The 22,283-nt window shown below is 38.7% G+C and overlaps 1 protein-coding gene across 5 annotated transcripts in view; it reads left to right on the plus strand.

Annotated features, from left to right (window-relative positions):
* nckap1 (NCK-associated protein 1) overlaps positions 1–22,283 on the plus strand; it is a 214,952-nt gene that overhangs the window by 60,970 nt on the left and 131,699 nt on the right. For 3 of the 5 annotated variants that reach the window (XM_043693453.1, XM_043693455.1, XM_043693457.1), the window contains 6 exons: positions 3,738–3,830; positions 7,699–7,755; positions 7,876–8,018; positions 10,162–10,252; positions 15,375–15,512; positions 15,597–15,645. In XM_043693453.1, coding sequence (XP_043549388.1) covers positions 3,738–3,830; positions 7,699–7,755; positions 7,876–8,018; positions 10,162–10,252; positions 15,375–15,512; positions 15,597–15,645 — 571 coding nt within the window. The remainder of the gene's footprint in view (positions 1–3,737; positions 3,831–7,698; positions 7,756–7,875; positions 8,019–10,161; positions 10,253–15,374; positions 15,513–15,596; positions 15,646–22,283) is intronic. The other 2 variants (XM_043693454.1, XM_043693456.1) reach the window with 1 other exon arrangement.

Consider the following 22,283-nt stretch of genomic DNA (forward strand, 5'->3'; position numbering starts at 1 on the left):
TTGAAGTTGTGGCAGTGAACACGTCACCTGCAGTTAGCAAACTCTCATTTGCCAGGGAGAAAAAGCTCTTTCCACCCATTATCAGTGTCTCAAGAACCCTCAAAAACATTTGCAACTCCCACTTCCCCTTAAACTGACAATACATTTTCCCCCCCTCCATTCAACTCTCTCTCAAAACTCTCCCTACCTCCACACTCTCCTTTTGGTGTTATTGTGACTTAAAAGCATGAAACTCAGGCTACAATGTTGAAAAGTCTGGGGTGCTCTTGTGCTTGCATGTTATTGAAATTTACTACTTGTAAAATCTTTAACATGTGTTAACTTTTTTTTGAAGTGTTAATTTTGGCATATAAAATTTGTTTCTGTTTAGTCTTTCATTCCATCCAAATAATATTGGAAATATCTCTTGCAGTGAGCTTATTCCTTCCACAGTTTTGTAACCATTTCTTGTTGCATGAATCTCTTCATTTTGTTTTCTAATGGTCATGAATAAGCAAAGATGAGACAATAAAGAAGGATAATGCTCTGATTTCACTATGACTTTGGATGAAGGGAACTTTCTTGTCAATGAATGGTCTAGGAAATGCATACTTTATAAAGAAGGATCATGGCCCTTCTAGTGAAAAGCAAGTTCAAGTCTGAGTCAGTGGCGTGTAATTTACTGAGTTCTGCTGCAGTCTAGTGACACTAAACTTTAAAATTTTCATTTTACATCGTGTCTTTCAATTTTTTTGCATGCTTAACTTGACTTTTCCTGGATAATTTGGTAAGTGTGGATTCTCTTGCTGCATCAAACCTCCTATGAGTTGAACATCATTACCATAGCTGTGTAACCCTTGATGTGCTTTTGCCATTTTAGATGAAGTAATTTAAATTATTTTTAGCCTAATTCAAAATGCAGCACTCACATTAATGTAGTGTTCACCCTATTGGCAGTTTGGAAACTGTAGCTGATCATAGTGTTGTAAGCTCCTGATGGCAAGTCTAGTATTGACACATTCTGAAGGTTTGTCAAACAGAAACATTAACTCTCTTCCTCCACAGATGATGCCTGACCTGAATTTTTCGAGCATTTCCTGTGTTGTTTTTTAGCTTAGACCTCTAGTATCTGCAGTATTTTGATTTTGTATTGCTGAAAAAAGACACTTTGAAGCATTTTGTCACGTATCCATCAGGACAATTCTCACAAATGCCAATTCAAAGAGAAATCAGCATTTATACGACACGAAAGGAGAGTGCTAAAGTTAGTTGGCAAGTAGGCTGTGATGGACATGTTGCAATGGCGAATACAACAACTAGCGATTATTAACAGTCAACTACCAGCTTTGTTTACATTGGCCTAGAAGTTAACTGTCAAGCATCATTAAGTCTTGCATTCTTCATGACAATCCTTGTCCTAATCACAGCCCATTTGCCAAACAATCAGCACTGTCCTCTAGTGCAAATGTTATTCCATTATTTGGTATTCTTGCAAATTATCTGATGAGTACAAAGAAAATGCCTGAACAATTTTTTTCAGCAATACTAAAGTTCTTTATTACCAGCCAACTATTTTGCTTTTCTAATAGTTGCTAATTCTGATTTAACTACTTCATTCTAACTATCATGAATTACTTCATGTTTGAAATTTAAAGTATCCACTTCGGCTGACATTGACAAATTCTCTTGAAAATACTTTAAATATTCACTATCTTCTGCTAACGCACTGGAACAGTAATTTGGAGCCACTGACGTTGTCATTGTGTACCAAGAAGGAAGTTGGCACATATAGCAGCATTGTTGTGCACTCATTGAATGTTTGCTACACATTTCAGCTGGTTGTCCACTTCATTCACTGCCTCTCTGGCTGCCCTGTTTTTGGAGCAGTAAAGGGCATTGTAACAGGGCAGTGATCAGTGAGAAGACAATGAAGGATCTAGAATGGGCACCAGTGAGGGCTGGCAAGTGGGATGGCCAACTATTGAGAGTGTGGCAGCAAGCAGGTTGTGATCCCAGGATTTTTAACTCATACTTTGGATTCTATATTCTCTGAAAACTGCTCCTTAACCATGGGTAATAGGTTGATAGAAAATGGTCATGTGAGGTTTAATCTGAGCGCCATAGAAACATTTGAAAAATTTCATGTTTGATTGACAGTATGTTTGTTAAATATCTTTTTGGATTGCTAAATTTCAAGGGTGATCTTATTCTTTGAGAAAGTCTACCTGTTCAGCAGTTGTAATGACACCAGATAGACTGCAACTGCATGTGTGGTTTGTGCCCTCCTTGGAGTTGCAGTGGCAGCAAACACAGCCAAAAGTATTACTCATAGGTTATGAAAACCTAGACCTGTCCAGACAGTTATTTTTTCGAGAATTTATAATGTCTTAGAGCAATGGCTGACTTTCTACCTATCTTAGTTTGTATAATTCGCTTCCTTCTGTACAAATTTTACATTTCTTGTAAGGAAATAATTAGATTGGCACTGCATGCCAAATATACTTCAAGTGGTGTAACATGCTACCTAATGATTACAAAGATTAATATTGTTTTGTACGAGTTTTATTGTAGCGGTGCAGCCTTGTAAATGAGGGGATCATTTGACCAAAGCATTCTCTATTGAAGGGATGAAATAGATATCCACTGAACAAACTAGAATGTAGCTGTTGAATTTCTTTTTGTTGGTTTAGAAAACAGGTATATGCAAATCAGACAAGGAGGAATAGTAATTTTGTTTTAACTGAACTTTGGAACGTTTGCTATATTGGACTCATTTACTGATGTTAAACTCGGTTTTGTTTTTCAAAGATATGTAAAGTCCTGTATAAACTGAAGTAGGATCTGAATAGTCTCATTCCTTGTCTTCCAAAATAAACTTGGTATAAACCTGCAATTAATATGGGAACATTTACCCATTTAGTGTTCTGGTGAGTGTCTGTTACTGCTTTTCATACAATGGGTACTTTGTGTGATTGGAGTACGGAGCTTGATGTCTGGTTGGCCGAAGCACATTTTGGCTAAATTTGTTCTTAGAATTTTGTTAAAGGTAATGAGTGGAAGCAAGATTTGTATTTTAAAAGCTGGCCTGTAAAATCTGGCTATTTATCGGTACAGTTTATCTATAAAAAACTGAATTCCCAAATGAAAAAGTAATGCAGAAACGTCAGTGGAAATTTTATTCCAGTTCCAAACTTTGTTCCCCTGGCAACAAAGTAATGCTATTGCATAAAATAGTGAAAGGTACAAAAAGGCATACAAATTCTCAGCACCAATTTGAGAGAAAAAGGATGCATTATTGTGTGCTTGTTCTATTGCTAGTTTTACTTCAATCTGCTATGGTTTTAGCTTTGCAACACTTTGAGGAAAGGAAACAGTTGTTTTATTGTTTCAACAGGTGGTTGAAGCCACCTGGAAAAGCTATTCATTACTCCACTGTAGAACTCCACAACCTATGTGCAGGGAACTTCAAGAAAATTCTGAGTGTTCTTTTGGACTTTTGTCTGTATATTAAAACTCTTAAGGCTAGCAAGCAAATGTTTTAACAGTCCAATAAACTACTATATTGGCTTTTGGATGCTGGTGAATGGAGCAAGTGGTGCTGGTTGAAGAACTGAACTGCATCTGTAGTTGCTGGCTTTACTAATTCAACTGCTTTAACAATGTCATTCATGTTAGATTGCTTCACCTTTCATAATATGTAGTATAATACATTCAAGGTAAGTTGTCAAGTAAAAATGTTTTTTTTCTTCTCCCTTTAGCAACAGTTGTCACAACTACATAAGGAGAAACAGGAAATTCTGAAGAACCTGGCACTTTATTACTTCACATTTGTGGATGTCATGGAATTTAAGGTAGAATGCATATCTATTAAACATGTAGATTAATTTAAATAGTTTGCGAAGGTATCTTTAATCTTGAATTACTGCACGTTGGGGTGTTCAGGTTGCTTTGGCATTCAAGATTATTCAATTTCTCATAGCCCAAGAGTCATGTTTTTGTATATACTTGGCAACCATGCCAGTTTGGAAGTTACACCAGCCATGACATGTTATACATTCATGCGTGGGCTCATGTTCTACCTCCCTACAAGTCCATATTTTACTCAGTGGCACATTAAAACTGGGCATAAAGCACCAAGCAGGCGATATGTGCTGCGATGCAAAGATGGCTGAAAATTAAAGTTACACCATCCTTGGTATCTATTGGCAGTGATATTTCAAAATAGCAATCACCCACATGCATTCACATTCTCTTTTGTACTCCAATGTTCAAGGTTTTTTTTTGAGGCTTTGAAGGTTTTCTTATAATTGTGAACTGTTGCTCATTATAAAGTTCTTATGCATAACAATGTCAAAACAATTTTTCAACTGATGGCTAATGTAAGGATTAACTGTGAAGTCTTAATAGTTTGGGCTCAGTAACACAGCGTATAACCTTTTTCTATTTGTTGATTGGAAAGCTGAATGCTATATTTGTGAAATGATTTCTATGTCTTCTTAATGTGTAGTGATTGCATTATTGTCTAAAATGATTTGCAGTTCTGTTTTCTGATCTTTGTTTGCTATTACTTCAAACATAAAATATCCTCAACATGGATTCTGGACCCCATGATATCTCAAGGCATCAGGTCAAACACGGGCAAGGAAACATTCCATTAAATACCTTAGATTACCACCCCTGTGGCTGAAATGTTAATACATCTCAATGTTGAAGACAACTTGGAGTAAGCACCAAAGGTGATAAGGGTACGGATATGGGATGTTAATGTCCATCATGAAGAGTGACTTAACAGTGCCACAATTGTCCCAGTTGACTAAATCCTCAAGGACGTAGCTGTCTAAAGTGTCTGCAGCAGGTGGTGAGGGAATAAGTTATTTGGCCTCATTCTGCCAATCTACCTATCATAGATACTTCTGTCTGTTATAGTATTAATATAAATAATCACCACACATTCATCATGGAGATGAATTTCCATATTAATATCAAGCATATCATGGATGGCAGTGCAACTGTGCTGAATTGGAAACTCTTCACACTGATCCAGCAGCACTCAACTGGACAGCCATGAATCACTTTGAACCATCAGTAAGAGAGAACTGTATTTGACCAGAATCTTTAACCTCAGCCCAGTAAATCCCACACTGTATCAATCCCTTCAAGCTGGGAGACCAACCCTGCTTCAGTTAAGACTGCATGAGGATAGTACTAGGCATTCCTAAAAATTGGGTGTCAACCAGATGACATTACAACATAACGCTATTTGCTTAGTAAATAATAGAAGCAGCATACGAAACAGCAAGTGATTCCAAAACAGATGGATTAGATCTAAGTTCTGCAGTTCAGCCACATCCAGTCACATGTGGTGCTGAACAAGTAAAGAACGAGCAAGAAATGGAAGTTCCACAAGATTTTCCATTCTCACTGATGTAGCCCAGCACATCGGTTTAAAAGAAAGACCTGAGGCATTTGCTTCCATTTTCAGCCAGAATTGGTGAGTGGATAATCTGTCTTGGCCTCTGCCTGAGGCATCCACTGTCATAAATGCCAGTTTAAACCAATTTGGTTCAGTCCATGTAATGGACACTGCATACTGCAAAAGCTCTGGGTTCTGCCACCATTCTGGCAATAGTACTGAACTCTTGTGCTCCAAGGCTAGCCACACCTCTAACAAAATAACACTGGCATCTACCTAGCAATATGGAAAATTGTTCAATTATGTCCGATGTGCAGAAAGTCGGACAAATCTAACCTGGCCAGTTATCACCCCACTGGTGTGCTCTCAATCATGAACTGTTCCATCAGGCAGCACTTATAAAGCAATAACCAGATAACTGACACTCCATTTGAGTTCAAACAGGGTCTTTTAGTTCCTGATCTCATTGTAGTCTTGGTTCAAGCATGGCAAAGGAACTATACTTCAAAGGCACGGTGTGAGTGACTGACTGTCCACGCAGCATTTGACCAGGTATAACATCAGGATCCCTAGTAAAACTGGATCAACAGGAATCAGGGAAAACTCCATTGGTTGCAATCATATTGAACACGTAGGATGATTGCTGTGGTTTTTGGAGGTCAGTCCTCTTAGTTCAAGTCATCGCTGCAGGAGTTCCTCAGTAGTATTACAGGCTCAACCATCTTGAACTAATTCATCTATGAACTTCACTCCAACAGAAGCTCAGATGTGGGGACGTTAAGCACCATTAGCAACTTCTGACATACTGAAGTACATATCCATAAGCAGCAAGACCTGGTCAATCCCAGTTTGAACTGATGTGGAAAGTAACATTCACATCAAACAAATGCCATAAATAACTATATTCAACAAAAGAAAACCTAACCATCACCCTGTGACTTTCAATTGTATTGCCAACACTAAATCCTCCAACAACACTTGAATGAATATATGCAATGGCAGTAGTGTATACCATCTGCAAGATGCACTGTAGTAACTTATGAGTTTCCTCTGACAGCATAATCCAAGTTCATGACCTCTATCACTTGGAAAGATGAGCGCACAAGTTGTAGGTAATACCGCTGCCTTCAAGTTCAAACTCTCACCATCCTTACGTGGAACTTTATCATGATTCCTTCATGGTGGCTGAATCATAATCATGGAGCACACTTCCTAACGTCACTATGAAGTCCCAAAAAACCAGCGACTGCAGTGGTTCAAGAGTGTAGTTCAGCACCTTCACTAGAGCAGTTTGAATGCTTAATAAATGCTTGTCTATGCAGTAGCACCCACATTCAATGAATGAATAAAAACAGAAACATTAAGAACTAGACTCCGACACAGATAAGACTTGTTTCATTTAATAGCACCACGTGCTGTGGCTCAGGTACTTTTCTGGGTCAAGGATATTCTTATAAAACAAATTTGCATATTCTTTACTGATATTTTCTCCCTACTGTTAACTTCTCAACTGGTTCTGCCTTAATCATGTAAATTACCTCTCAGCAGTTTGGTTAATTTTACTTCTGTTCCTTCCATTTAAGAGTTCACTACTGTAATCTGACATCCACTAATTCATGCCCGGTGCCTAGCTTTGTTCGCCAAGACATGCATTACATCTATGTGACTCTGACTCCTCCTGTTTCCATGGAAGAAATTTGCAGCATGCTATTGCAGGCTGTGGCTATTCTAATCACCCTTTTACTATGTAAATAATCTGCTTGGATATGGATGCAGTCATTGTTGTGTAAACATACACATGTAATCGATGAAAATATTTTGCTTATCGATCTTACTATTTATTTGCTAAATGAAATATCAAATATTTGACTGTAAATTTGATATTAGCCAGTTGAATTAACTTATTATTGCTTTGGAGTAAAGTTCTGTTGCTGACCTTCCCTGCATCCATGGCTGTGATTCTTTCTTTCTTTCTTGTGTTTTATTTATTCTGTCTCTCTCTGTATTGCACTTTGGTGAGCTGAATTTCCTATTCCTCATTTTCTATCTCGCTGGATGTTCCACTAACACTGGCTTCATTAGGCCATTATGACAATCTTGGTTTGTCCTGTCTGTGTGCCCTTGCAATCATGTTCAGCAAGAATTATTTTGTATTTTGCACACTGCTGATTGTTTAATAACCAATTGCATTATTTTTTCTGCTCCTCAGATCTTATCTCCTGGAATCCTCTGTCCCTTTCCTTTTTGTTTTAAATAATGCTACCAATGATAATGCCAAATGATTGTATAAATTGTTTCCCCTATAGGATCACGTGAGCGAACTACTAAACACTATTGACGCCTGTCAAGTTTTTTTTGATATCGTAAGTATCTTCAGAAGTTGATATTCATTTGGGGGGGGGGGTGGGGGAAAGAGAAGAAAGTTCCTAAATTTGGAATATTTTTAATTTTTTCTTCCTTTGATTTGTTATCCCCGTACTTAGACTGTCAACTTTGATTTAACCAAAAACTACTTGGATTTGGTTGTAACTTACACAACACTAATGATAATGGTGTCTCGGATTGAAGAACGAAAGGCAATTGTGGGCCTCTACAATTATGCACATGAAATGTTGCATGGAGCTAGGTGAGGGTTAAACCTTTATAGTGTCTGTATGTTTTATTTAAATATAGCTTATCTGATGTGTGTTTCATGAGCATAAGTTAGCAGAAGTAGGCTATTCATTCTTGAAAGTCTGGAGTATCATGCAGAACGGTCCTGACTGATTTATTTGTATCTTGAATTATACATTCCCATCCACCCTGATAACCTTTGATTTCCTTGCTTAGCAAATATCTATCTGCCTCCACTTTGAAAAATATTTAATGACTCCATCCCCACAGCCTACTGAGGCAAGCAGTCAAAAGTGTCTGACCATCTGATAGGAAGAAAAGATCTTCATTGCTGACCTAAAAAGACAATCCTTTAATTTTAAACAATGTCCCCTAGTTCTGGCATCGCCCACAAGAGGAACTGTCCTTTCCATGTGCACTTTGTAAAGACCATTCCGAACCTTATACGCTTCAATCAAGTCATTCCTCACTCTTCTAAATTCCAAGTCAAATTTGTCATCTGCCATGGCTTCACTGTTGCTGTATCCCTAGGCGTCCTATGCCAGGTCACTTCAGCTATCCAGGTTTCTTTCTCACATAGTTGTCCTTATTTAAGTTTAAAACACTAGTCTTAGTCCCACTCTTCTCCCTTTCAAGCAGAACATAAATTTTACTCATAGATGGTTACTGCAAAATGTTTAAATATTGAGTTTGTTGTCCCAGTGTTCAGTCCTTCGTAAATGTCTTGGACGGCACATAATATTTCACATTCTTCTCCTCGCACCTATGTGCACTTAATTTTTGTCAGCATAAATAACAATGAATTGAAAATTCTTAATTTGAAGCATTTAAAATATCACTAATAAGGTACATGATTGATGTGATAATAGTTGAATCTGAAATTATTACAGGATGATGGTTATGCTAAATATCAGACAAAGCGTGTGTTATGGTTCAGAATCCAATGCTATCTTGATATCTGACTTGTGACAATTCCAAATGTGTGGCTTGTTCAGTTAATGCTAAAATGAAATAAATTGTAACCTACATATAGGTGCTTATTCCCAAGTGCCATCCATACAAAGGCACAAAAGTTTGTTTGAGGAAACAAATCCATAGCATGATGCTTGTTGCAACTCACTTTTCTGCAAAACACGCAAACTGCAGAGTTGCATTGGTTGTTTCTCCTTACTACTCCTCTCATCATTCAGGGCCAGCAGTATTCAGTGAACCTCTAGAACAAAAAACAGTTTTGTTTCTATTTGGATACACAGGATTAAAACAAAAGTAAGTATAAAATTAAATCACTGCATTCATCCAGTAATAATAGTGATTTACCAAGATAGCATAGAACAATTATTCATGAAACGTTGCTGTCTTTTTTTTTAAAAAGAATATTACGTCAAGAATTGTTCCAATAAGCAGTAGCATCATGATATTTGGCACCACAAATGCTCTCCATCTGAGAATGCTGATTCAAGTATACAGTCAACATCAAAAACTAAACAGCTGCACAGATGAGGCAGTATATTTTGACATTTCCTTTCATGAAAAGCATTTCTGAACATGAACAACATTAGTTGATCCACAAATTGGGCCAGTATCAGTTGAATCAATGCTGTTGTAAATGCTTTGGGGACTACCAAGTGTGATCCAAGCCATAATTTAAAAACACAAATCTATCAAGAATTGTCAAATCAACAAGAGTAGGCCTTTACTTCTTGGGAACTGGACAGTAATTCTAATTATTGTAGAGTTGGTGCTCAAGATTTCCTTGGTTTAAGTTGGTTCTTCTTGCTGTCTGGATTCTATACTATACAAGATACAGCACAGAAATAGACTATTCAGTACCACTGGACCTTGCATGTGATTAAACTGAACCCTTCTTAACCTATCAACATATCCACCTTTTCGTTTAGACTTGATTCTTTTTTATCTTCCCCTAAATGCAGAATGACATAATTCAGAACTCTCAGCATTTGCTGTCCTAAACTTGCTCAAGTGAGAGATGCATTGTCAGTATATGTTTATTTAGCTACTTAATGGAATTTTTCTTGCATGCTATCTGTAAAAAAAACAAAAACATGTGAAAAATAATTATCTGGTGGCTTGGATCTTTTTAATATCAAAACTATTTAAGTTGTGATTGAAAACAAAATATATAATGTTTCTGACAGTGACCGTGAATATCCAAGACTTGGCCAGATGATTGTAGATTACGAGAACCCCCTAAAGAAAATGATGGAAGAATTTGTACCACATAGTAAGGTAAGATAAGAGGGAGCCATTTTTTTTCATGAGTTGTTTGAACTGTTGTACTTTTTGGTGCACTTTTTTTTTCATGCCCTCTTTTTCATGCCATTTCTCCTCTTAAATCTCTTTGCCCTGCCTTCTCAAACCTAATCTCAGAAATGAAATGTATGCAGTTCGTGGACTCATTTATCTCTACATTTGGGACAACCTGATTTGTTGCTATTATTGGATTCCTCCTTCCAGTAGCCCACCCATTATTCCTCTAATTTCCACTCTTCCCTCGTCACAAAGCTATCTTTTCTTCTACTTTTTTACCTTATCAGTATGCCGTCTTCACCTTCACCTTGTGACCCATCCTTTTGTCACTTGACCATTTTGCAATAGAGTTGCTGGTCATCCAGCTCCCCCCTCCTGCTCTTCATATTAACCAATGTTAGAAATGTTTTCTTTGAAATCTCCCAACATCAAAGCAATCAAACTTTTGTCCTTTGTAAACTGCTGGTACGTCTCCAACCTTTCTTCACCTAAGTCATTGAGCATGTTGCCAACTTCCAAGCAAGTGTTCATTAATCCCAGAACTCAGTGCTTGAATCCATCTCACCAAGTTTCTGCCCTGTTGAAGTATGGAAAGTTAAATCTTTAAAGGCACAAATAAAATGCTTCGTGACCATGACAATGGGAAATATGTATGTCTCATTCTTTCAATCTGTTTGCATCTTTTGACATTGCCATACAGTTGGCTTGGACTGTCCTCACCTGGTTACATTTTCATCTATTTAACCATAACTAGAGTAGTTCCTTCTGCTCTCGGACAATTACCTCGAAGCATTTTCCAAGGTTCCATCCTTTTGCCCCTCTTATATGTGGATCTTTTAATGAAACAGTTTTAAAAATTCTTCACATGCATGATGATGACACCAAGCTCTATCTCGCCATCACATTCATCACTTCTCCAACAGTATGCAAGATATCTATGCTTATTCAATTCTAGGCACTTGAACATACCCAGTTTTAATTGCTGTACCATTAGTTATGCCTACTGCTGCCTATATCCTAAGCTCTGGAATTCCTGCTCTTGACTTTAATCCCGCCCCTCTAGACACATCTTAAAACCTACTGTTAGACCAAACTTTTAGTTGTCTGACCCAATAACTCTTAATGTAGTTTCGTATCCTATTTTGTTTTATAAGCAAATTTGGTAAGATGTTGTAAGTGTAAGAGAAGAGGTAAAGCAAGAGAGTAAGGTATTAATATGGGGAATAATAAGCAGATCATGACAGGAAGGACAAGAAGTTAGAAAAAGGGAGCGGGCGGCTTTGTTATTTAATATTATCACAACAGATAAGAGTAACCAACTTTAAGGAAACTAGAATGTAGAAGTGATTTCGCAGGATAGAAGTGGTAAAGGCAAAAAGTCACTCTGCAAGTAGTCTACACACTCCCTAACAATAATAATCACACAACACCAGGTTATAGCTGAAAATGTGTTGCTGGAAAAGCGCAGCAGGTCAGGCAGCATCCTAACACACAGAATTTATAGCAAAAATTTGCAGTGTGATGTAACTGAAATTATACATTGAAAAATTGATTGTCTGTTAAGCCTTTCATCTGTTAGAATATCGTGATAGTTTCACTTCTTTCGTGTGTAAATCACATGAAAGAAGTGCAACTATCGCGGGATTCTAACAGATGAAAGGCTTAACAGACAATCAATTTTTCAATGTATAATTTCAGTTACATCACACTGTAAATTTTTGCTATAAATTCTGTGTGTTAGGATTGAGCCCTCCACTACACCTGATGAAGGAGCGTCGCTGCGAAAGCTAGTGTGCTTCCAATTAAACCTGTTGGATTATAACCTGGTGTTGTGTGATTTTTAACTTTGTACACCCCAGTCAACACCGGTATCTCCAAATCCTTACAATAATCACACTGGAGGATGGAGTTTAAGGAACAAGTAAAGGGAGTTTGGAGAAAGATATGACAGTGATCATGGGAGATGTTAATCAACTGAGAAAAGGAGTTGATCAAATGTAGCCCAGATGAAGTAAGAGAATTTTTAGGATAATTTCTTAGAACAGCGCGACTGGAGCGAACCAAAGGACAGGCTGTACTCAACCTGGTACAGTACAATGAGATGGGATTAATTTATGATCTCTAGATGAACATACAGCTGGGTAACTGAATAATTGTTTTTTCCATATTCAGCTTGAGGAAGAGAAGTGGGAGTCCAAGGTTACTTTAAATTAGGAGTATAATAAGGGTATAATAGAAGAGCTAGCTAAAATTAACTGGCCAACTAGGTTAAGGGATAGGTTGATAGAGATACTGTGGCAGACATTTAAGGGGATATTTCGGAATGCACAGAATAGATATATTACTTTGGAAAAATAAAAATCCCACAGCGACGTCCCCATTTATAGTTAACTAAAAAAGCTGAAGATCCTATCTTACTGAGAGAAAAATCACCAAATTGCACAAAGGTTGGTGACCAGAAGATTGGACCAAATATTAAAACAAAAACGAGGAATGACTACAAGATTAATAAAGAGGGACAATTAGAGTATGAGAGGAAACTATCTAGAACCTCAAACAACATAAAACTAAACTTTGAACAATACTTCAAAAGGAAGAGAATTGATCCCATTAAAAACTGTGTAGGGAAATGAATGATGAAAAATAAAATGGCAGAAGAATTGATCGGATATTTTGCATCGATCTTGCTTATTCAAATAATATTTTGGAACTACCTGTAAATCAGGAAATGGAAGGGTTGGAAGAACTCAAGGTTGCAGTCACCATGCAAGGAGGTACTCCGAGCAAATTATTGAGTTGCAGACTGACAAGTGCCTGGCTTCAAGAACATTGTTTATTTAAAAAGTCACTAGTATGAGAGTTCATGTGCTGATTTTTATTTTCTCAAGTTCTGTGGCATTAGGAATCGTCCCAGTAAATTGGAAGACAGGAAACGTGACTCCTATTCAAACCGGGAGGGATGCAGAAACCCAAAACCACAAGCCTGTCAACTTGACATTTGTCATGTGGAAAATATTAGCAGTTATTATTAAAGAAGTTATAGCAGGTCCTTAGTGAAATTCATGGTAATCGGGTTGGTTCAAGATGTTTTGTGAAAGAAAAAGCATACTAATTCATTAGTTCTTTGGGGAGGTAAGGATAAAGGGGACGAGTGGATGTCCTGTACTTCAATTTCCAGGAGGTAAGAGGGCCACATCAGAGGTTATTTTGGAAAACATAAACTCGTGGTGTAAAGCATACTGTTTTGCATAGGGTGAATATTGGCTTACTAACAGGAAACCATAAGCATAAATTGGTCAATTTTTGGTTGACAAGATGAAAAAGTGGTGTACTGTAGTGAAGTGCTGCAGCCTCTCATGTTTACATTTGACATAATTTTTTTTGGATTAAAGAGCTGAAAGTACGCTTGCTAAATTTAATAATGACACAAAGGTAGGTAGAAAAATAGGTTGTGAAGAAGACGTGAGGTTACAAAAGGGATAGAAATCTAGAAAATTAGAAATACTACCTGTGTGAGCAAGGATCAGCCAAATGGAATATATTGTGTATGTGAAATTGTCCATTTAAAATAAAACAAAAAGCTATGGTGCTATCTAAATGCTGAGAAATTGCAAAACTCTGCAATGCAGAAGAATGTGGGTGTTCCCATGAACTTGAAAAAATTAATATGCATGTACAGCAAGTGAAATGGAAGAATGAAGAATAGAATGTTTTTGTTTTTGCCAGAAGAATTAAATATACAAGTAGGATATTGTGACAGCACAACTAGAGTACTGTATACAATATTAGTCTCCTTATTTAAAGTAGGATGTGAGTTTGTTGAAAGCAGTTTGGAGGTTTACTAGATAAATACCTGGAACAGGTGGGTTGTCTTTTGAGGAGGGGTTAAGCAGGTATATCTGTAGGGGTCGGAAGAGTAAGACTGCACTTAGAGTCATAGAGATGTACAGCACGGAAACAGACCCTTTGATCCAACTCGTCCATGCCGACCAGATATCCCAACCCAATCTCGTTCCACCTGCCAGCACCTGGCCCATATCCCTCCATACTCTTCCTATTCATGTACCCATCCAGATGCCTTTTAAATGTTGCAATTGTACTAGCCTCCACCACTTCCTCTGGCAGCCCATTCCACACACGCATGTTGCCCCTTAGGTCTCTTTTATATCTTTTCCCCCCTCATCCTAAACCTATGCCCTCTAGTTCTGGACTTTTCCACTCCAGGGAAAAGACCTTGTCTATTTACCTTATCCATGCCCCTCAGATTCCGACGTTCCAGGGAAAACAGTCTTAGCCTATTCAACCTCTCCCTATAGCTCAAACTTTCCAACCTTGGCAACATGCTTGTAAATCTTTTCTGAACCCTTTCAATTTTCACAACATCCTTCTGATGGCAAGGAGACCAGAATTGCATGCAATATTCCAAAAGTGGCCTTATCAATGTCCTGTACAACCGCAACATGACCTCCCATCCTCTGTACCCCAATAAAGGAAAGCGTAGCAAATGCCGCCCTCACTATCCTATCTACCTGGGGCTACTTTCAAGGAGCTATGAACCTGCACTCCAAGGTCTCTTTTGATTTGAAACATCCAAGATCCTGAGTAGATTTAACAGTGGGATGGGGAACGGATGTTTCCTCTATTGGGAGAATCTAGTATGAGGGATTTCGACTTAAAAGTAGAATGTGTTGCCTGATACCCAAGATATATTTTTAAAAAGAGCAATAAATGCTAGCAAACACATAAAATAAGAAGAATTGACTCAAAGTATGTGTTGAAAATTGTAAGAGCATGTATAACAAAGTAATTTATTTCAAATTTTTTAAAACATTTGGCTTTTTAAAAAATACTGCATACGTGTATGTGAATGCAAAGAAAGAACTATCAGAGTAACTATGATCTTTATTGAATAGTGGATCTGGACAAAAGGCTTTGAGGCCTACTGCGTTGAGTTTGAATGTTTCTATAGTATATCTGTGAATCACTTGTGAATGTTTTATCATGTCACGCAGATATGTTGCTCTGTCTTTAATAACTATTGCATTATTTTTCTAATGTCTGATGTGAAAGTAATCTTATTGTTTATCTTACTTCTTTCAAGTCTTTGTCAGATGCACTAATTTCACTCCAAATGGTTTATCCTCGGCGGAACCTTTCAGCAGAACAATGGAGAAATGCTCAGTTGTTAAGCCTAATAAGTGCTCCAAGTACCATGCTTAATCCTGCACAATCTGACACAGTAAGCAAATTCTATACATCCAGCAAATGTTGTTTTAGTACTTTAAACCATTTATAAGCCAGTTTTTTTGCTTCATTGTTTTAGATGCCATGTGAATATCTTTCTTTGGACACTATGGAGAAATGGATAGTTTGTAAGTATTAAATACACGATTTGAATTGTCACAAGAACAACATAGGTTTGCCATGTAGCCTAGAAACTATATGTGGGAACATCGCCTATTTAGTTTGTCAAAACTGTTCTGCCACTGAGATTGACTGACTGATTTTTGTTCTAATGCTTTGTCCCTTTTTAAATACAATCGGCTAATAAAAATATAAGATCTAAAATTAACAGTTGACCTTACAACAGTTACCTTTTGTGGGGAAGAGTTCCAAACTTGCGCTAGCATTTCTTGGAAGAATGCAATCTCAACTTCTTCAATATGTCTTCACAACTGGAATTCCTTGTCGTTGGAACGATTCTCTCCAATTGTTTCCACATCACAAGTATGATGCCAAGAACTAGATGCAATGCTCTAACTGTGGCTGAACTAGTATCTTACACAATTAACAACACTCCTCCCTTATGCACTCTATGCCCCTATTAATACAATCCAGGATAGTGTCTGTATTATTATGCTTTCAATCTGTCTTGCCACGCCACTGACTAATGCACGTACACACTCAGGTCCCTTGGCTCCTGCACCACTTCAGCATTATGTCCTTTAGTTTATAGTCCCTCCAAGTTCACCTCCCAAAATGAATCACTTCACCATCCATTTGTCCACCCATTCCACCAACTTGTTTACGTCCTTTCAATGTTCTACACTATTGGCAATGCTTCCAAGTTGTACATTACTACCAAAGTTTTTAAATCACTCTTTTTGTTTACTCTTGGGATGTTGGTGTCACTAGCCAGTCTAGCATTTATTCTCCACTCCAAATTGCCCTTAAGAAGTGGTGATGAGCTGATGTCCTGAACTCCCTATAGGTGTAGGGATACCCACACTGTTGTCAGTATGGGAGTTTTTGGATTTCAACCCCAGCAACAGTAAATGAATGATATAATTCCAGGACAAAGTGGGTCTTGAGAGAACTTGCGGGTGCAGGTGTTCCCAGGCATTTGCTGTCTTTATTCTTCCAGTTAGTAGTGGTCATGGGTTTGGGCAGTGTTTGGAGCCCTGGTGAGTTAATGCAGTTTGTGGATAATAAATACTGCTGATATATCGGTGCTGAAGAGAGCAGATATTGGTGGTGGTGAATGGGATACCAGTCAAATGGATTACTTTTAGCAGAATAATATCAAATTTCTCAGATATTACTGGAGTTCCATTCGATCAGGCAAGTGGGAGCGTTCCATTATGCTCCTGACTTGTAAATTGTAGATAGTGAACAGGTACTGGGGAGACAAGAAGTGAGTTACTCACTGGGGAATTCTTTGTGTTGACAGTAGGGTAATTTAGTAACATGAATGTCATTAAATGTCGAGGACGTTGATTAGATTCTTTGTTGCGGACAATCATTGCCTGGCACTTGTATGGCATGTATTTCTTAGACATTACATGACAGCTCAAGCCTAGAAGTTGTTGAGATTTTGTTGCATGTGGACACTGCTTCAGTATCTGAAGAGATGTGAATAGTGCAGATCATTGTGTAATCATGAGCTAACATCCTGACCTCTGACTTTATGATGGAGGGAACGTGATTTATGAGGTAGCTGAAGCTGGTCAGGCCTTAGACATTACCTAAGGAATTCCTGCAGAGATGTCCTAGGGTTGAACTAATTAATATGCTTGATGCCATGCTCTGTAAATGTGACAGTGATGACAAGGGCAGTCACCTGTTCTGAATCTGGAGTTCAGCTTTTTTGTCCATGTTTGGAACATGACTATAATGAGATCGCTGACACAACCCACACTGAGAGCGATGAATATTTGCTTTGCGAGTCCCACTTGATAACACTGTCAAAGCATGTTTCTATGAGTATGCTGATGAATGAAGATAAACTGATGAAGGTTGGATTTGTGCTTTTTTTTTGTGTACAGGATGTATTGAGCAATTTTCCACATTGCTGGATAGATGCCAGTGTAGTAGATGTGCTGGACCAAGCTTGGCTGAGGGTGCAGCTAGTTCTGGAGTACACATTTTCAGGGCTATTGCCAGAATATTGTCATTGCCCATATCATTGCACTACCCAGTATCTCCAGCCATTTCTTGATTTCTTGGAGTGAATTGAATTGGTTAAAATCTGGGCATCAGTGATGCTGGGACTCTGGAGGAGGTCATGGCCCACTTGGCATCATGGCTAAAAATACATGCAAATCTTTCAGCCTTGCCTTTTGCACTAATGTTCTGTGCTCCTCCAGGCATTGAGGATTTGTGGAGTATCCGCCTCCATTGAGTTTAATAGTTCTCATCATATACGACTAAATATGACAGGACTGCAGCACTTAAATTTGATTCATTGGTTTTGGGATTGCTTAGCCCCATTGATGCTTCTGCTATATGATATGCAAAAACTTTTGTGTTGTAGCTTTTTTTTGGTGCATCCTAGCATGTCCTCTTGCACTTTGCACCTTGCTCCGATGTAAAGGAGACATTGGACCATGAGGCTACAAATTGTTATTAAGTATAACTCTGCTGATAGCCAACAGTACCGCATGATTGCCGGGTTTTGAATTGCTAGATCTATTCAAATGCATTCCATACCATGAAGTGATAGTGCTTCACAGTACAATGGAATTTATCCTCCATGTGAAGACAGGACTTCATCTCCACAAGAATTGTACAGAAGTCACCTCCAGATTCTGTCAAAGATAGACATATTTCTGTCAGGTAGATTGGTGTGAATGAAGTCACGTTGGCTTTTCTCTCTTGGTGGTTTCCATATTAACATGGATTCCAGACAAAATGCAAACTCATGGCGTCAGGTCAAACATGTGGAGGCTGTGCCTTGGTGGTAATGGCACTGGACAAGTAATCTAGACCTGTCCCAAACTCATTATAGCAGCCATGTCCTTTAGCACTCAGCCAGTCCACTTTTTTAATGGGGCTACAGAGCCACTCTTGGTGATGGATGTTGAAGTCCCTCACCTCGAGTACGTTCTGCACCCTAGCAATCCATAGTGCTTCCTTCAGGTGGTGTTCAACGTGAAGAAATATCGATTCAATAGAATATCTTCTGGGTGGAGGACAAGCCAGTGTTTATCCAGATGTTTCATGCCCATATTTGATCTGACATTGATTTGAGATCCTGTGAAATCTCAATGTTGAGAACACCCAGAGTAACTTGTTCTGGGTTGTGTATCACTGTGTTGCCACCTCTGGTGAGTCTGTCCTGCTGATCTGACAGGGCATATGGTGGGATGTTGACAGTTATAGTTGGGTCATTGTATGTTTCCATGATTATTAATATATCAGGTTGTTGCTTCAATAGCTTCTGAGGCATTGCTCCAAAAGAGACCCCAGATGTTCATAAGGACTTATCTTTTCTGATGTCTAGCTTGATGCCAGGTAATCAATCCACTCATTCACTTTTTTGAGGGTCAACCACATTGCTCTAGATCTGGATGGAGTCACACGTAGATCTGTCCAGGCAAGAATGGCAGAGTTCCTTTCCTAAAGGAAATCAGTGATATATACTTGTACTGCAATTGATCATGACTGCATGGTCATGGTTAATCATACTTTTAATTCCAGATCTTATTGAATTCCAATTTTCATAAGATATAAGAGCAGAATTACACTTTTCATTTGGCACATCACGTCTGCTCCTCAATTTAATCATCGCTAATATGTTTCTCAATCCCATTGCCCTGCCTTCTCACAGTAACCCTTGGTCCTCTTACTAATCAAGAATCTATCTATCTCTGTCTTAAATACACTCAATGACTTAGCCTTCTCAGCCCTCTACAACAATGATTTCACAGATTAACCACTTTCTGGCTAAGGAAATTCCTCATCATCTCCGACCTATAGGGTTGTCCCTTCGCTCTGAGGCTCTGCCTTTGTGTCCTCTTGGAAACCACATTCACTCTACCCAGGCCTCTCAGTATTCTGTAAGTTGCATTCAGATTCCTCGTCATCCTTCGAAACTGCATTGAGGACAGACCCAGAGTCCTCCACTGCACCTCATTTGACAAGCCCTTCACCCCAAGATAACTCTTGAAAACCTTCTCTTGACCTCTTCCAAGGCCAGCACATTTGTCTCAGATATAGAGCCCAAAATTGCTTTAAATGTTCAAATGCAGTCTGACTGGAGCCGTATACAGCCTCAGCAGTACATCTCTGTTGTGTGGTGGACCTCTTGTAATGAATGAGAATATTGCATTTGCCTTCCTAACTGCCAACTGAATCAGCATATTAACCTTCAGAGAATTCTGAACTCGGACTGCAAAGTCCCTTTGTGCTTCAGATTTCCAAAGCCTTTCCCTATTTAGAAAATAGTCTATGCCTCCATTCTTCTGACCAAAGTGCAAAACCTCCCACTTTCCCACATTGATTTCCATCTGCCAGTCTGTTGGCCTGTCCAAGTCCCCCTCCTGTCTCCCTCATTCCCTCAACACTACCTGTCCCTCCATCTGTCTGCAAACTGAGCAACAATGCCTTCAGTTCCTTTGTCAAGATCATTAATATATAACCAAACAGTTGTGGTCCCAATATTGACCCCTGCAGAATTCCATGAGTCACCATCTGCCATCCGTAAAAGACCCCTTTATCCCCACTCTCTGCCTTCTGCCAATCAACCAGTCCTCTCTCCATTGCCAGTATCTTGCCCCAACACCTTGGTCTCTGAGCAACCTTCTGTGCAGCACCTTATCTAAAGGTCTTCTGAAAATCATGTCTGCTGGGTCTCCTTCGTTTAACTTGTTACCTCCTTGAAAAAATATTAAAACATTTGTCAGGCGTGACCTCCCATGACAAAGTGTGGTGACTCAGCCCTATTTTAACATTCACTTCCATGTACTCCACAGTCTTGCACTTAATAATGGGCTCTAAAGTCTTACCAATGACAGAGTTCAGGCTAACTTGCCTACAATTTTTTTACTTCTGCTTCCCTTGCTTAAACAGGGGTGTTACATTAGCCATTTGTCCTCTGGCACCCTCCCTGACTCTAGTGATTCCTGAAAGATCATCATCAATCCCCCTGCAATCTCCTCAGTACTTTCCTTCAAAACTCTGGGGTGGAGTCCATCTGACCTGGGTAATTGATCTACCTTCACCTGACCCAACATCATCTCCTTAGTGATGGCCACTACATTCACCCCTGCCCCCTGACTCTCTTGAAATCTGTTATGCTCGTGGTGTTTTCCTCTGTGAAAACCGATGGAAAGTGCCTAAAAATTACTCCGGCATTTCTTTGCTTCCCATTACAACTGCTTGATTTCTAGTGGCCTACTGGCTACTCTTGCCTCTCTCTTTTTCGATATCTCTTCTTTTAAAAAAAAACTCTAGCAATCTTATATTATATTATGAGCTTGCTTTTTCTAATATTTCACCTTCTCCCCCTTCATTTCTTTTCTTTTATCATCTAGTTTTTAATGGCTTCCCATTAATTTTCACCACATTATGTAATTTTTCTTAGGTTTTTAAGCTGCTACAAGCCTGATTCTTCCAGTCCACCAGATTTTTGAAGTCTCCCATGATTATTGTAATAGCACTTTTCTTATGTGTCTTTTCTATCTCCTGATTTTATTTCTTCAAATCCTGACTACTGCTAAGGGCCTGTACATGGTTCCCATCAGAGTGCGGTTTTTCCTTTGCGATTCTTCAACTCTGTCCACACAGATTCCATACCTTCTGACTCTAAATGATTTCACCATCAACCATTGTGGAATTTAAGCCCCCAAAATATTAGCACAGGGTTCTGGATTACTTTGAGATGCTGGAGATCAGAGCTGGAAATGTGTTGCTGGAAAAGCGCAGCAGGTCAGGCAGCATCCAGGGAACAGGAGAATCGACGTTTCAGGCATAAGCCCTTCTTCATTCCTGAAGAAGGGCTTATGCCCAAAACGTCGATTCTCCTGTTCCCTGGATGCTGCCTGACCTGCTACGCTTTTCCAGCAACACATTTCCAGTTCTGGATTACTTGTCTAGTGACATTACCACCAAAGCACTGCCTGCACATTTTTGATCTGATGTCAAGGGATTTCATTTTGTTCAGAATCAATGTTGAGGACTCTAAGGGTAACTCCTTCGTGACTGTATGCCACTCTGTCACCACCCCTGATGATTGTTATCAGGAAAACCATGGTCCCAACATGGGCCCCTGGAAAACTACAAACCTTTCTTCAGCTGTAAAATGTTCATTAACTACCCACTCTGTTTCCTACCACTCAGCTAATTTTGAAGCCATTTTATTAGCATCCATTTTATTCCATGAGTTAAACTTTTTTTTATAAGTCTGGTGTGTCACACTGTATCAAATATCTTTTGGAAATCCATATACATCAAATCAATCTTCTGATGCCTCCTCAGGTAAACTCCCAAGTTAGTCATGTTTGAGTTTTGCCTGAAGAAATCCAAGCTGATTTTCCATTGTCACAAGAACCAATACATGTATATTATTAATTTTGCTCTGAATTAGTGTTTTTCTAGTAGTTTGCTCACCAGAGTTATGAGGGGGCTAGGAATGGTTTAGAGAGAGAGAGAGATTGATAAGTTAGGTAAGTGGGCAAGAAGTTGGCAAATGGAGTATAATGTGGGAAAATGTGAAGTTGTTCACTTTGGGAGAACAGAAAATTATTTAAATGGCTAAAAACTGCAACACATTGGGACTTAGGGTGACTTG

Source organism: Chiloscyllium plagiosum, chromosome 7 (assembly GCF_004010195.1).
Source record: "Chiloscyllium plagiosum isolate BGI_BamShark_2017 chromosome 7, ASM401019v2, whole genome shotgun sequence".
Classification (NCBI taxonomy): Eukaryota; Metazoa; Chordata; class Chondrichthyes; order Orectolobiformes; family Hemiscylliidae; genus Chiloscyllium; species Chiloscyllium plagiosum.